The 16864-nt window shown below is 43.7% G+C and overlaps 1 protein-coding gene across 1 annotated transcript in view; it reads left to right on the forward strand.

Moving 5' to 3' along the window:
• Window positions 1-2458: 2458 nt before the first annotated feature.
• LOC119437333 (uncharacterized) overlaps window positions 2459-16864 on the forward strand; it is a 94032-nt gene continuing 79626 nt past the window's right edge. Inside the window, exons 1-3 of the mRNA XM_037704379.2 lie at window positions 2459-2568; window positions 7311-7448; window positions 14611-14840. Of these exons, the coding sequence (XP_037560307.2) occupies window positions 2464-2568; window positions 7311-7448; window positions 14611-14840 (473 nt within the window). The 5' untranslated portion in view covers window positions 2459-2463. The remainder of the gene's footprint in view (window positions 2569-7310; window positions 7449-14610; window positions 14841-16864) is intronic.

The raw sequence follows: 16864 nt of genomic DNA on the forward strand, positions 1-16864 counted from the left end.
TAACAAGTAAAGCACTGAACAAGAGTGGAATAGCTTTTTAATCACTTCACCAAAGAAACAAGGAATGCTTCACCAAAGTATGCAAATTGGCGTCTAATTTTCTTTTGAAGTGTGGTCACCTTTCCTAAAAGACATGAACAATTCTGCCAACTCTTTCCCTACCATGGGGAAAATGGGTGTTTTTTTTGTAGGTTACACCAGATTTTTTTTTTCGAACTACTGCACTCATTATATTATATAATACATAAACAAAAGCCAGAATGAATGCACTTTTCACGCATAGAAGTTTTATTAACGAGATTTATGTTATAAAAAAGATTGCCAAAATCAAGTTTGTGGGATAAAATTGAACTAAGTTTGCAAAGACTTGCTTGTATCTACTAAGAAAAAAATGTAACAATAATTATGAAATTTGCAAAATGTATTGCCATCTAATGGGCGTTTTCTCCGAAAAAAATCAAATTTTCATTCAACAGGTATTCCGCTACGAAAATTTAACTGCCAGCACTACAGTTGGGCGTTCCCGGCCGTGGTGGCCAAAACGCCTGTGTGCTTGCATTGTAGTGCACGTTAAAGAAGCCCACGTGTACAAATTAATCCGGAGCCCTCCACTACGGTGTGCCTCGTAATCAGAACTGGTCTTGATACATAAAAGCCCAGCAAGAAGACAGTTGGGCACGCCAGGCTGCTGCCATCAATGTTCTGGGCTGTTTTGCATCATCGTCACTCTCAGTCAAAGTCCGACGAAAAGGCAGCATACTCAGACTCGCCGCTGCAACAATCCTTCAATAAAATCGGCCGCAGACGCAGCAGCATCACAAGATCAGCTATCTTTTGAAGTGCGCGTGTCACTCTCGGAAGCGGCCATTTTTGCTTTCTACTTTGGTGATCGCGAAACTCCGAAGCTCGTTCAAAAACCGCTGTCTGGCGGGAAAAAATCAAACTGCTTATAAAACTAAAATACAGTTCACCTCCTTCACGTCCGATAACACAGTGTGTCCTAGAGCAGGAAGGTCCCCAAAGCGGCATTTGAAACCATTGGTAGCGGGCTAACAATGCTCAATGGGCGTTGTACGGAAAGAGTCAAGACAGCTATTTTATAAGAGGGATATTTCGTTTGAAATAAACTCAATATAGTCTAATCATTTCTTTGAAGATTACAAGTACTGGCTTACTTGAAGTTCGTCTGCAGCCATTGGATGCAAATAAAAGGAATGACTACACCAAGGCATGTCAGGTATAGAGCGCGAGCCAGCTGCTATTCTATCGATGGGGGAAAATGATCACTGAATGCATCTGCTATTTCAACAGCATCTGTATATGTTACATCACATTGCTTTATTTTTGTTATCTTAGTAAGTTTTGTTCGGAAACTCTTCACAATTTACCAGCAACGCCTCATGTTGTTGGAATCTTTTATTGGAATTGCATTTAGCATGCATTAACAAAGAAGACAGCCTTGTAGAATTTATTAAACCGGGATTTCAGTGCAAGGTTATAAGGCTGTGACTTTTCTTTTTTATGGAGGTCATTTTTAATCAATTGACTTAACAGTGAGCTCCCAATCCATGGATTTTCGGGTGAACGAAACCACTTCGTTACTGTAGTGTAAGTGGTACATTTTGCGATACTTGAAGCTATTGTTGTCGAGCAAGATGCTAAAGCCTTTTCTAGACAATCCTCTCGAAGCACTGATGTCCAGTCCACTGTAGAAATTATCTGCACAAATGCGACTGAGTCAAACCGCCGCCATGTCAAATTGGATGCTCACACCGTTTTTGCTCTTTTTGCGTCACACATTCGCGACACTCGTCGAGCTCCAAGAGTTGTCCGAATTAACCGATGTGCGGCCAAACATGTCCAAGATAATGCAAGTTTGATTCCTGTATATAATGCATACGGGGCCTGCAAGAACAAAGGACTGGTTCGAATTTTCTGAATTAAGGACAAGCATTATTTGGCGACATGCAATATTTCCAGCTCATACTGGCAGCTCATGATACTTCAAAGTAGCCAACTTATTCCGATTGCCCAGATGAGAGTGATATTGAGTTTTAGAATTGATTCCTGTTAGCAGTCATTCTAACAAATAACAAAGGCTTTTAAATTTTTCTTACCTACTGTATGCTGTTAGCAAACAGGCTGAGAAAAACTATTTTTAGCCAAAGTTCTACACCGCAGGCTGTACAGTTAATACGGACTATTTAAAATAAACATTTTATTTTAAGCCCACATTGGCCCCCTACAGACTACACTGGGTGCAGTCTGTAGTGTGGAAAATACGGTAGTTTTGTTGTTTTGAGGGTTATTGCATTTTATATTTTGGCTGTACAGATTGGGTGCACATTGAAATCATAGTTGTGTTATCACTGAGGGAGTGCGGTAATTTGGCGAGGCTCCTTTAGCGTCTCTTTAAGAACTGAGCCTGAATTTGCCGCATGTTTCCTCTCTCAGGGCCCGTGCATGTGTTGTCAGTTTAGCCACCAGGACAGCCACACCATGTGCGTTGGTCTCTTGGATGGCACTGTGCAGCTGCTCAAGAACGGCAAGACCTCATACTCCTACCGGGTACGTGCCATTGTCATGATCATTTATGTAACCATGAAAGGGGCACCGAAATACGTTTTGCAGACACGAAATGTTTACTCTTCAGACAATGCTGCTGCAAACGTGCGAGCCAAATGGTATTCTGCTGCATGGAGCCAGGAATCTACAATCTTGCTCGATTCCTTTAACTGCTAGCTCAACAATATTGTTGACCTAACAAAAGCATCTGCAAAAACTCTGACAAATCCAAATGTTAGTCTGTGCCTTTCAATTTGCCTTTATGTACCTGCTCAACGGTGGTATGCAAGCAAAGTAAAGAACTAAAGCAAGAAAACGACTCTACGTCAAGTATTCTTATCTTGCCAGTTTTATCCTAAATAATTTGAATGAAATTTGCACAGTTAATGTATTTTAGCAGATAATGTCAGCAATAGAATTATTTCTTCTGATAAATATTTGACATCCAAAGCAAGTTGTTCTTTATTTAGGGCCTATTTATCTAATTAACAACTTTTTTATATCAGCTGGTAAATATACATTAACTGTGCCAATTTTATTGAAATTATTCTAAAAAATGTGTTTTTTGAAGTGCCTCCTTCCCTTTAAGGATAGGCTACTAACAAAACTGCCCTACTCTTGAGTATTAAACAATTCAAAAGATGAAGAGCAGAGAAGAGACGTACCAACTGACCCAGATTGCAACTCCACTGTCCTTCTCTTACACATGTACTCAACACCATCCTAATGTAAGTACAGTCGAAGTGTGCAATAACAAAATCGCAGGGAAAGCGAGAAAATTTGCTTTCGCGGGAATTTAGTTGATGGAATAATGAGAGAGAAAAGACAAGGAAGTGGCTTGCAAATAAAAAAATTGAATGCCAAGAGTCGGTAGGCTTACTTTGCCAAGCGGTGTCATTAAAACTTTGTTGTATTGAAAGCATGCATAAACACACTTCGATATAATGAATTTTCGAATACTAGGTGCTTGGACAAATTATAAAAGGTTACATACTTTATTAATTGAAAATTTCGTTACTTAAGTTCGTTACATGGAGTTTTAACTGTAGTTATCAACATTAAATCTTCTGCCCTCTCTAGTGCCCTAAGGCCCCTGAGGTTATCATATAAATAAATAAGTAAATATGCCAACTAAACCCGAAGTTTTTTTAAAGCCAGAGCGTTAACCCTTCCAGCCCTGATTTTTTTCACGTGCGGAATTTCCTTTCATCGTTTTGTTTTGATTTACTACTGCCTAAGAAACACAAAATTATTTATTATAGTCGGAGTACCAAATCAGTATAAGATGTGGCATGGTGTCCTATATATAGGACACCAGGGCTTAGTGGCTGTAGAGAGGAATACAAAGCAGTTCGAAGTTGCATATTATTCTCAGCTGTATCACACATTTAAATGTAGAAAAACTTGCATGATGGATATTTGATAGTGGCCCTTGTGCGTGAAAGGCCTCAAAAACATTCTTCGTGCTCGTTACACGGTTCATCATTGCACATGAATGGCCTCAATCTACGTAATAGTTGCTTTGTCAGATGTATTTTCGGCATAGACAGCCAATTTTTCTTCTATTCTGCAGCACGTACTGCTCCCCAAGCCTGCAAAAGCAAACTGTGTGTAGCGCCCACTAACGCCGCAACGCGGGGACGCTAAGGTCGGCGCTCGTGGCTGGCGCCTTGGTGGCAGCTGCAAAAGACGATGACAGTAAAGATGGGCGGCGCATGCGAACACCACCTAGACTAGCTCCTAGTCGAGGTGGTATTGCGCATGCTCGATAAGAAGCCCAGCACTCGCTAGTCCGTTAAAAAGCCTAGTGCACTGGTTCTCTTGTTCTGGCATTTTGCTGCGACCGCTCGTTTCCCGACCTGTGTATCCTGGTTTTCATCGTCATGGTCTTCTACCTCAAACACACACTTCTTTCATTCTGCACTTGAATGGCCTCCATCTACTTGATAATCACATTGTCGGATGTATTTTCGCCATAGATGGTGAATTCTTCGTCTACTGTACAGCAATTACTGCTCCCCAAGCCTGCAAAAGCGAACTGTATATCCTGCCTTTCATCGTATGCTATCTCCAACAGGCACACTTCCTATGGTGCAGCAAACATATTTGATACCCACTCTTCTCGCTATAGGAGTCCCCTTGCCACTGAATACAGCAGTTCAGGCTGTCTGACCGCCTCAGGAATAATAACACGAGAAATCAGAAGCTGTCACATGCAACAGCGCCCTCACTCTACATTCAACTCATGCAAGGCCCTTGACAACCACTGAGCCCTGGTGTGCTTTATTTAGGACACGCAGATTAGGACATGCTGTGGGTTATGCTCAAATAGGAGGTAGAACTGCCCGATATAAATATACTCCTAAGCATATCAGAAACAACACAATATTATGATTGCTACTGAGACAATAGGTATGGAGGCAAACATCAAAAGACGTGGATATTGCTACCGTCATGTTTCTTGCCTTCCGCCAGTTTGATTTCACCTATAGGGCTCTCTGAGGAAGACAAGGATGACAAAACTGTCGCCTATGCTGGCGGAGGTGTATGGAGAATAGCTCAAATTCTTTTTTGAGTTTGCCAACTATTGGCGTCACGATTTGCAACAATTTCCCTCAGTGTCCTTTTTATAGAACGCCAGGGCCGAAAGGGTTAAGGGCTCCATGTCGCAGAAAATCCGGCGTCGGTGTTGGCGTGCAGCATCCGCAGCAAAGAAAATCATCCTGAACTTGCCTGATCACTCAAGTGCTCCGCGTGGCGCAGAGGTGCCGGTGAACTAATTAAATTTCTCAAAGTGCACTAGAAAAATTGTTAAGTACGACTTAACGACAACCTACAGGTATGATAACATCGGATTGTCATTTTAATATATGAGAAAGCATAATTATGTTACGCGGAAACTCGAATGCAAGCCCCTTTTGCAGCATTTCTACCATTCATACAGTGGCGCGCCTCAGTCGGTGTTCCTTGCAAAAACACCATCCAGATGGCGCTCGCCTCCTCGGCAGCGTAGGGAGCCTACATATGCAATGCTATGGCAGCGGCGTGCTGGGGCGAAGGTTTAGGAAAAAAAGCTGCAGTTGCCGGGAAACCTGACAAACAGTCGGGGATCTTTGAATGCTATCGCGTTCCACTCTTAAAGGGGAAGCTTAAGTGTTGTCAAAATTTTTTACTCGCCATGCAGCTTTATCGAGATAGACTCCACAATTTAATCATTTTGTTTCAGAATGTTGCTGGTGGTAAAGAACACAGTCTTACCAGTTTTAGGAAATGTTAACTTTGCATGGCATTGCATCAAGAATTGCAATCATGTTGTGTCCGTGAGGAGCAGCTACGGATCTTGTTCTGGAGTGAAATGCTAGACTTGCTTCAAGGAAATTGTCCCCAAGAAGTGACAAGTGGGCGCAGAACAAGTTGACGATAACACAGTAGACTGCAAACCTACATTTTGGCTCGAACTGGCAGGATGTTGCCAGCAGTGTCACCTTTTTAGTGGATTTTCTGCTTTGAGCTTGGCAATGGTGAAAGTACACTTTTAGGGGATAGCATATTTTTGTCAGATTTCTATTACTTTAAAAGACTTCTTAGTGGATCTGCCGATAGATTTGGCTGGCGGTAGACAGAGATGTGTGCCTTATGCTTGGTTTACACTTTGTTGAATTTTAAAGTGCAGTGGCCAGCTATTTTGTTCAGAAAGATGAAGGGCAGCCAGAAGTTTGAGAACCACTGCTCTGGAACAGCTCTAGAATCCCGAGACTGCAATACGAGCTCAACTGAATGGCCCGGCGCAAGCTCCGCCGATGTACATGAACGCAGTGGCCTGGCAACTCTTGAAAAGTGGCCTGAATGCTGTTCCACTGCTTCTGTTAAACTTAGGTGTGCTTATTGCATGTGCTTGTCTATTTTTTGTTCCAGAATGTGTGTTTTAAAGTGAAGTTCTGGCTCTTCCCCTGACTTTGTATGTATGTTCTCGAATAGACAAACTTGGGGGCCACTGGTTATGTGCTTGGCATGTGACACTGGGTATGTTAACATTCTCGGCCAATTCCCCAAAGTGGGTATGTGAACGGAATGAACAAGCAGAACAAGAGGCAAGAAATGAAGAAGCTGGCAGCAGAAAATCGAGTTGGATAATAAAAGTAGCCGAGCGTAGAGCAAGAAGTGAACAAAATTGGACCGGAACATCCATTGAGCGAGGAGTGTGGAGCAACATTGGTGTTTACTGAAAGGTCTGCACTTATAAGAACGCGTAGCTTATAACAGATTCCCACATCGCCCAATTTTTATTCCGCTTGTCTTGAGTCCTTTTCTTTTTCTATGGGGTAACAATTGGAGAGAGACTCCAGTGGCACTCGCAGCGTCATGTGCCAGTCACCTGCAGACTTGCTTTGGACAGCAAGAGGGTGTGCAGAGCTGACATTTCCAGCACCGCATTCCTTGATAGAACACTACGACATGGAAACATGTGTAGAAGTACTTGTGAAAGGAAAATAAAACAAATAAAGGGAACAACCAAAAAAATTGCTCGCTTAGTGTAAACTTAAAAACCAGAGATAGATTTTATTGACATGAAGAAATAGTTTTGGGAAGTTAAAGAAACAATGTGGTATTTGTAAGTGAAAAGTGCACCAGATGAGAGTTTGCTTAGGTAGACTACTGGGCAATTTGTACCGATCTAAATGATGAAAATTTAATGTGATTTGTTAGGCATTCACAAAATAATAAGTTATATTGATGCCCTGCAGCCACACGAGGAGAAGGTGACGCACATCTCATTTAGCAGCAATGACAGCTCTGTGGCCAGCGGGGCGTATGACGGCAGCGTGGCCCTGCTGTCTCTGGACATCAAGAGCACCAAGATGCTCAATGAACCAACCGGAAAGGTAAGAGTTGTGCAGAGAACAGAAGCTGCCATGGGGCTTGTAGTTGGTGCAGAACCACGGTTCTAGGCATTGTGAAACATGTCACCTTGTTGTGCACTTGTGTTGTCTGTTTCTTGATTTTCAGTCATCTTTGTGCTGCCCATAGCTATGGTTATCACTGCAACCAACAATGCATTACCTGTGCTGATCAAGACTGCTGTCAAAGTACTGATGTGACAATTTCAGCCTTTTTGTGTGTGCGTTAAATGAAGGTTGACCTCGTAAACCCTAGTGAGATTGCTGGCAAGCATTGGAGCACCCTAGCCAATTTGTTGTAATAGTTGCTTCTACTAACAAACTTGGTGTCGATACCCGAGGGTTGTCATTCTTGCGTGTTCACTTTCGGAGGTACTTTTGCATTCCCGCAATTTCACGGGACTAGCACTGGACGTGTCTGGCATTTACAAGTGGTGCGCTCCTGGCACAAGCCAGGCATGCTGTTTCAACCTGGTTGACACAGTGCCGAGAACGCTGTTGCCCGCAGACGCCAAATGCATTGGACACTAGTCATTCGCATGAAATATCGCAGAATTGAAAGTACATACTAAAATGATTGCACGACGATGCTATAAAACAAAAACTTGCAGTGTTCTTCTGATGCCACATGTGAGCGCCGCTAGGATAGACGTGCGCAGCACTCCAATTTTTTTTATCACGAACATCGTCGTACTCAACCTTATTGCTACACAATGTCAAGGAATTTCGCTCTGTCATGACGTCGTGATGATGTCAAATACCTGCCACGGTGGCGCAGTGGCTATGATGTTCTGATGCTCAGCTCGAGGTTGCGAGTTCAACTTCTTGCTGCAGTGGCTGAATTTCTACAGGCGCGATATGCAAAAATGCTCATGCACTTAGAATTTAAGTGCCCATTAAAGAACTGCAGGTTATCGAAAATATTCCACAGCTTTCCACTATGGTATCGCTCTTAAAGCATTGGGTAGTTTCAAGATGTTATATCCCGCAATTTAATTTTACTTTTTGATGATGTGAAGTGCACAGTGTGGGCATTTCAAGACCATCCTTAGTATAAAATTTAAAAAATATAAGGTGAGTGTTTTCCAACCTTCATATATACTAATTGCCGTCCTTTCACATGCCAAAAATATGTGGAAAAGTGTTTTCAGGAAATATCATAGTTATTCAAAAAAGGCCACCACATTGTCAGCATTTTCCCCCATTGTGGACCTTACACAAGGCAGGCCTATGGCTACTCACTGCAACCCTTGAACTGTGCTCAGACTGTTAGGCAAATAAATGCAACCACTGGTGGCTGACCGTGGACACAATTACAGTCTCTGAATTGCTACAAATGATTGAGGACCTTAACTGAGAAAATTAATATGCAGAAGACAAAGATAATGTTAATGGCGTGACAAGGGAACAAGAATTCAGGATTGCCAGTACTTCCCAGTACTTCTTTGGGATGTTCCTAGGACATTTGATGTTGTCTGGGATAGTCTGTACAGGATTACATTTATCTAGGACATTTACTCATGGGGGATCCTGATCATGAGCAGGAAACTTACAGAAGATATAATAATGGGTTGGAGTGCATACGGCAGGCATTGCCAAATCCTGATTGGTAGCTTACCACTATCGTTGAAATGAAAAGTGTACTACGATTGCATTCTACCAGCACTAACATATGAGGCAGAAACTTTGAGGTTAACAAAGAGAAGCTTGAGAACAAGTTAGACTGCGAAAGAGTGATGGAACAAAAATTGTTAGGCCTAACGTTGAGAGACGGGAAGAAAGTGGTGTGGATAGCAGATATTCTAGTTGACATTGAGAGAAAAAAGTGGAGCTGGTCAGGCCATGTAATGCGTAGGGCACGTAACCGGTGGACCATTAGAGCTACAGAATGGGTGCCAAGGGAAGGGAAGTGCAGTCAATGAAGGCATAAAATTAGGTGGTGGCATGAAAATGAGGAAATTTGCAGGTTTAAATTGGAATCAGCTAGTGCAAGACTAGAGTAATTGGAGATTGCTGGAGGAGGCCTTCGTCCCGCAGTGGACATAAAAATATGGTGATGATGACGACAGTTTCTGGCCGATTTTTTGGACATGTACTAGTGCCATCTTGCAATGGCTTGCAGGAATTAACCAGCATGCGAGCATGCTCTTGACACTTGAATGACTTTCCAAACTTTAGCACTTGATAGTGGGGGTCCGTGCCTTGCGTGAGGGCGGGCTTACATGAGTAAATACGGTATGTCTATACAATGTCATATGAATCCAACTAGACAATGAAGACAACAAAAACAGGTTTGAAATAACAGATTTTTTTATTGAACTATATAGAATTCAATAGGAATGATTGTTGAATTTTTGATAATCACCATGTCGGAATTCTTACCATGGCAAGTGGTGGGCAAAATGCCACCTACCTACAGAGGTGGGACTCCTGCACCAATTGTGCCATTTTGATACAAACTCAAATTCCTGTGCCAAACTGTGCCAAATACAGAAAATTGACTGAACGCTGCACCAGAATAGCTTCAGCATTTGTGCTTTAGCAGTGGCGGAAACAGCGAAAGAATTCGTTTTCCGAAAAAGAGTGCAGCTGTGCACATTCCGCACACCACGCGACAGTGCCTCCCGCACAGTTTGTCATAATTTTCACACTTATAACACTGGACTTTTCAGCACTTCCAGAAAGTAGCCGGTGTGCCAGCACCCATTCCTGGCTGTCGTCACTGCTGTTGGAATGGCCAGGGTCTTTGCGATAGCAATTATCCAGGTGCATTTTTGCTGTCGGCGTCGCTGTGATGTTCCGTTTAAAGTCCAAGGGTGCTATGCCCTATGTTGCTGTATGCTGTATGTACGAGTGAAAGCACGTGACGGTGAGCCGAATCATGCACAAGGGAGGAAAGCGGGAAGGGGGGGCGGCTTGTACTCTGGTAGCAGCTGCGTAGTTTGCGCAGCAGCAACGTGCGCCGTATCTTGACCCCGCTCTGCAGATGCGACGACTTCGGGGTCGGTCAACTCGCAGTCAGCCTGCCGCCACTTGCGTTTCTGCTCCATCCTCGCACGGCGCTCGGGAACTCGATCACTAGAAGAACCCGCTACCTTGATAGTGCGCACAGAACCCGTAGCAATTAGGTCAACCAATGCACTTTGTTCGGCCATAACATCGAATCCAATATTGAGGGCAGTTTTTCCCGGAAAAAACGTACATAAGTCGCATCGTTCTATAACATGCACCAATGAAAAAAGCAGAAACAAACTGCATCTTTTACACTGGAAAATAGTCATACTGTACACCGATGAACGCTAAAAAAAGGGCCTTCTGTTCCTTGCAGCTGCCATTAAGTTTATGATCGTTGAAGGTTTGATTGTCTTGTTTTAAAGAGTGGCCCCTCATCTTAATATTCCCGCTACTGCTAGCTGTCCTTGTTTATAGGCTTCCTAGAAAATGTCGATACCTCCCAACGTTCCATCGTATTGGCTCCTTCACTCGCATCACAGCAGCACGCCAGATCGTATAGGCTGCTTCACTCACGTGACAGCAGCAGGCCAGATTGTATTGGCCAAGCAGCGTTCCAGTCATCTGCTGCATTGTCAGCTTATCATTTTGTCCTGTTGTAGGTGCTAGTTCCGCTCCAAGCATAAAGTCGAGAAGCAGGTGCCTGCTGAGATCATCAAAAGGCACCTTGCAACAACTCGAGACATGCAGGACACCAGACTTGCCATGCTTAGGGGCTCGATCACCGAGCCCGCTGCGATTAGCCGAACAGACGATGCCAGACTAGAAAACCCGTCAGCTGCTTACAGCATTGCTGACAGCGGCCATATTCACCATGACATGCAAATTTTGCATCCACATCATCCAAAACACAAAGCAGAAGTGAAACTACAGCGGAATGCCCCGACACAACGGACCTACTGCTCGATGCAACAATGTTCGCACATGATGAGTTCGGAGGGAGTGACTGCCCTGCAAGCAATTGCAAAGTGCAAGATATGAAGTAAAAAAAATAGACAAAGGTAAGCGGTAGCACGGTCTTGCCATAAAACTCCGGCCTGTGTGTGCAAATGGCGGTGAGGCGTCAGCACAAGTTCACCGTACGTCCATAGTGATCAGACCAACCAGTTCAAATTTACCAAAATGTGCTCACTGTCTGCGCTAGGCAAGTTACTGGGAATCGGCAAACAGTGTTAAATGTTTTTCAAGATAAGCACCACGCATTGCGGCCTCTGCAGTCCGTGCATATTTAGGCCTGAAGATAAGCCTATTCTCAGTGTAAATATGCAATTTTTTTAAGGTTTATCGTTACATAGAATTCTATATTTTCTCATGTGGCACTTTGATAACTTGCTGCAGTCGTATATCTGGACCTAGGGCAACTAGAGGTGATTTTTTGCAGCACAAAGATAAATGTGAGATAGCAGTGCTGAGTAGATTTTTTATTTTCAGCTCCAAAAATTCTAAATTTTAGTTATCTTTGCTGCTCCTGATTCCCTGTGGAAACACTGAGCTTCATTGTGCTGTAAAATTACTAATTGTCCAATATAAAATATGTTTGCAGCGCTGTCCTTATAAATTCTAGTATGCATCCATATGTTTATAAGAACTTTACCCAACATACTTATAAAATTCATTGAGCAAACAAGTGAGGGCAATAATTTTTCATCTCGTGAACTACTAGTCGTATTGAAAACATAGTTGTATATTTAAAATCGGAAGAAGAAACTGTACAGGCCTGTATAGCTTCATCAACTTTGTAAAGAAACAGCAAAATTATCTTGACAAGCCATGTCTCCCCCTTATAGGGATCCTGAAATGATTTTGACGATTTTGTACGAAGGTACTGAGTCGTTAGGGTAGGTCCTTCTGATCATTAATTGCCGCATCTAAGTGCTCTGCGTAAAGCGTGCAATTTCTTACAGGGTTTTAAAAAGGCACATCGCTACCGATCGCAGCACGCCACTCAGATGAATTGTAAGCTGCCCCTGACCATTTGACGCGATTTGACCATATCACGGTCAGTAGGGCCAGCTATCCGATTGGCGCATCATTGATAATTTTTCCAACATCATAGTATTTGAATAAATGTTGTTTGTAATAGTTGAAATGTTAGTTAATTTGTTTTTACAAAAAGAAAGTAGCAGAAAGAGAATGCACAAGGACAGTGTATCACTGCACTCTTGAAAGCACTTCCGGCACACAGCAAGTGTAGTCTGCTTGTGTTATCGCATGCTCCGTGTTGACTTGAGCTGCGTGGTCTATGTTGGTCTCAATTTGTCTTTTCATGAGCACCATGGTTCAGCCTCACGTTGTGGGTTGCAAACGTAGTGATTGGCAACATGTCAAGCTGCGACATCGTGTCCCTCTTCAAGGCAAACATGCAAGCGAAGTGGCTGCAGCGCTGGTTGTGGGTATCCGATCGGCACCGGCATTTACGCGTTTGCGGCCATCACTTCACGTCGGATTACTATACACCACAGTAGTGATTCACGTGTCCGGTATTCGGGTAAACGCAAACGCAAGCTGACTGCGCAGGGCTATATTATTTTATGCTATAGGTTTTATGGGATGAGCGGAGGCGCAAACGTGAACGGCCTGGACAGTGCAGCCACCTGGTGGCACAGAGCTCAACCAAACGCAGAACAAATACTATAGTTCTAATAAAGTGTATTCTACTTTGCTGCTGGCGTAAATGTTTGGCAGGAGCATAATTGTGAACATGATGTTTTTCTAGATGTTCAAAATGTTTTGTACTTGGTTACAGCAATATTAGCTATTTGTTTTACTGGTTAAGCTGTGCGCCACCAGGTGGCTGGGCCATGCAGACCGACTTTAGACCGATCAGGCTGCTCACTTGGCTCACTGCGGTGAATGAAGCTTCGTCATCACAGCAATAGTAGTATGAAGAGGCTTTAGTTTATGCTTTCTCCCATCCGTCAAAATGCCCAGCTCGACTGTGGTTACCGGAATACCAGATGCGCTCGGCACTGCGACAGAATGCTCGCAACGCACGCTACTTCGAAGCTTTCACTTGAGATCGAGTGCCTGGTGGCTGGCAGAGAGGTTGGAGAGGCCAACGTTAGGAGAGGCTTCGTACGCTGGCTCCAACAAAGCCGGAAGTAGATAACATGCCGTCATATCATGATGTAGAGCCAGTGAAGGCAGAGCTTAGCCCCGATCACTCAACGAACGAGTTGGCCATGTCGGCCGCATTTCGATGGGGGCGAAATGCGAAAACACCCGTGTACTTAGATTTAGGAGTACGTTAAAGAACCCCAGGTGGTCCAAATTTCCGGAGTCCCCCACTACGGCGTGCCTCATAATCAGATCGTGGTTTAGGCACGTAAAACCCCATAATTTAATTTTTTTTTCAACAAACGAGTTGAGGAGAAAAGGCATAGCAAGGGAGGAGGGTAACTTGTAATGGTCCGTAGGGCTCTTGATATGAGACTCCTTCACACAAATTGTTCTGCGAATGTTTTACTATAGCTGTACACTACGCATCTACAAAATTTGTCCGGACCATTTCAGGGACCCTTTAAAGAGGCTCGAGAGGAAGTTAAGGGCCATGCAACGAGTGATTGAATGAGAAAGGTTAAAGAGACTAGAAGACAATGTTGTGCTGTCTTCCAGAGAGCAAAGAGGGGTAGCCAATATTCTAGTAGACATTAATGGGGGAAATCCAGCTTGGCAGGCCATGTAGTGCGTAGTGTAATGGTAGTTTGTTAGTTACAGACTGGGTGCCAAGGGAAGGAAAGTGCAGTCAAGGATGGCAGAAAATTAGGTGGTGATGAGGAAATGAGGAAATTTGCAGGTACAACTTGGAATCGGCTAATGCAAGACAGGGTGATTGGATATTGCTGGGAGAAGTTTTTGTCTTGCAGTAGAAATAACAATAGGCTGATAAAACCTATGGCACCCTCGACAAATTGCACTAGAGTGCACACAGGGATGCCATGGTGCACAATTTCATCCTCGCAGTGGGGTAACCTGTTGCACACCGGTGCGATTTGTCAGTTAATTTTATGCCTTGGTGTGTTAGCCAGTGTCACAATTGGTATTAAATGCTTGAAATTCCTTGATCTGGGAAAGTTTCCCTGAGGTTGATGAGCACTTTTTCTGCACAGAGCTAAAGCCCCGGTTTCTCTTCCAGGCAGTGGTTGGGTTGCAGTGGTCACCGCACAGTCCCTTCAAGCTGGTGACCACTGCGATGGATGGCTTGCTCTACATTTGGGACACAAGCACCAGGTGCTTGAAGAGCCGGCACTGCCTGCATCCCCGGCTTGGTGCGAGCAGCCTGACGCTGTCACCTGTAAGCGAGTCGCTAGTGATCACGGTCGGCCACGACAACCGCCTAGTCCTGTTCGACATGCGCATGGCCAGGTAATCAATTCACTCTATTCACCACATTGTTTGTGCTGGCTACCCGAGCTAAGATCTGTATAAACAGCTTGACAGGGGCATGGATAGATGCCGCCACAAGGCAGACACAGCAAAAGGGCATGTAAGACACAGAAATCGGCGGTAAGAAAACAAAGCAAATCGCAATACAAAAAGAGCAGTGTGTACGCCTTCTAAAGCTCGGAATAATAGCCACTTCAAGAACTTCATAAACAATGAGTAGTGACATGAACAGTCTTTATACGGAAGTTAACGTCGAAAATGTAACTAATTACTAGCAACAGGTACAAGTAAGGATCTACCTTGTGTAAGTGTTGTACGCAAATAGATGTAGCTGAGATTTTTAATGTGTGTGCAATACCACTTGCAGCAACACGAAACTGTAATGCACTGCTTACTGTTTTGGCCGACATGGCACACTTTTAGAACACGGGCTCTTTTCAGGTTACAAGAACAGACCAGCTTCATCCATGTTGAACACATCATGTGGCTCCTATCCAGCGATGAGTGAAGGCCCCATCCAGCCCTTTTTTTCCTCCCCCACTTACAGAGTTATAAACGAGTATTTGTCTATGACTGGTGGGCCCAACCACCGGAGGCCACCAAAATGAGCCCCACACTCGGGGTCAGAGTTGCACCTGAGCGTTTTAGTTTCTAGATGATTTCGGCTAGAAAGCGGGATACAAGCGTACAAGCACGCCAAGTCAGCTTCAAATGTATCATCCCATATAGCAGTTGAGCCCTCCTCACAGCAATGCTCCAGTGTGCTGCAAAGCTGTTAATAACACCTTTATTATTGTTATTGTTAGTAACACTTTGGCTTTACACCGGCCAAGTGTTTGAGGTAATAATTAACGGCCCAAGTTCCCCCATGGGTTATAACATCATGAACAAGATGACCCTAGCACGAAACATGGAAAAGGCATTTTTAGGCCCTGAAAATTCAATATAGGTACCTACTTCGAAATACTAAAACATGGGGATGGTGGGAGATATAAATTCAAGACGATAAGCAAAACGAGAACCAAGAAGCAATGGTGAAAATTCCACTTGTTGAAACGTTGGCTCCTGCTTTCACCTTGTTCTCGTTTTGCTCATCAACATTGAAGAAAGCATTTACGGACGGGGTGAAGGTGCCTCTAAAATGTATCTAGAACCATAGTTAATGCTATAACGTAAATAGGCCCAATAAGAATGTAGCGAAGAAATTGTGTTTTACTTGAAGTTCCAGTCTCTGCACATTACGTTGTTTCCCTTCGGTCTCGTCCTTTTTTGTGCTACAGTTACATCTACTCACGAGTTCATCAATCAATCTAACACCAGAATAGAGCAGACACTCAAAGACTGACAACCCCATTTCACTTGCATGAACTAGTGTATGCTGCATGCAAATAACGTAGGTGATTGGTTGATACCATGAAATCTTCAATTCGCACTTTTGACAGCCTCTACGTGGTGCAGCTGTACATACAACTTGGCGGTCGTTGAGATTGTCGTGACGCTTGTGTAATGTGTACGTTTGGAGGAGACTGGAGTTTTTTTGCACTGCAGTTCTACTCAGATGTACGTTATTGTGTAGGCAGGGATGATATAAGATTTTGTCATAACTGAAGACATTTAGGGTGCATGAATGGCACCCACATTGAAACATTTGAATGCGTAAAATTGTAACTACTGCAAAAGTAGCTGTCTGTCATGTCCGAAGCACAAAATCATTGATGGGTGTTACGCACAAAGCATAACATGGTCACACATGCGGCTCAGTAAAGAGAGAAAAATATGCACTGCACTCCCCAATATAGGTGTGCACAGGTTGACCTGGGTCTGGTTTGGTCCATGGGCCAGGCTTGGGCAGCCTGGCATACATTTAGTTGGACTCTGGCTGACGGGCATATTTCATCGGGCGGGCCAGAACTGGAGCCTCACCGAGGCCCGAAATCCTTGCTAGTGCTCCACTTTCGCAGAAGAAAAATTACCGAAAGGCCTACCTACTGTTATTCCACTGG

Source organism: Dermacentor silvarum, chromosome 1 (genome assembly GCF_013339745.2).
Source record: "Dermacentor silvarum isolate Dsil-2018 chromosome 1, BIME_Dsil_1.4, whole genome shotgun sequence".
NCBI lineage: Eukaryota > Metazoa > Arthropoda > Arachnida > Ixodida > Ixodidae > Dermacentor > Dermacentor silvarum.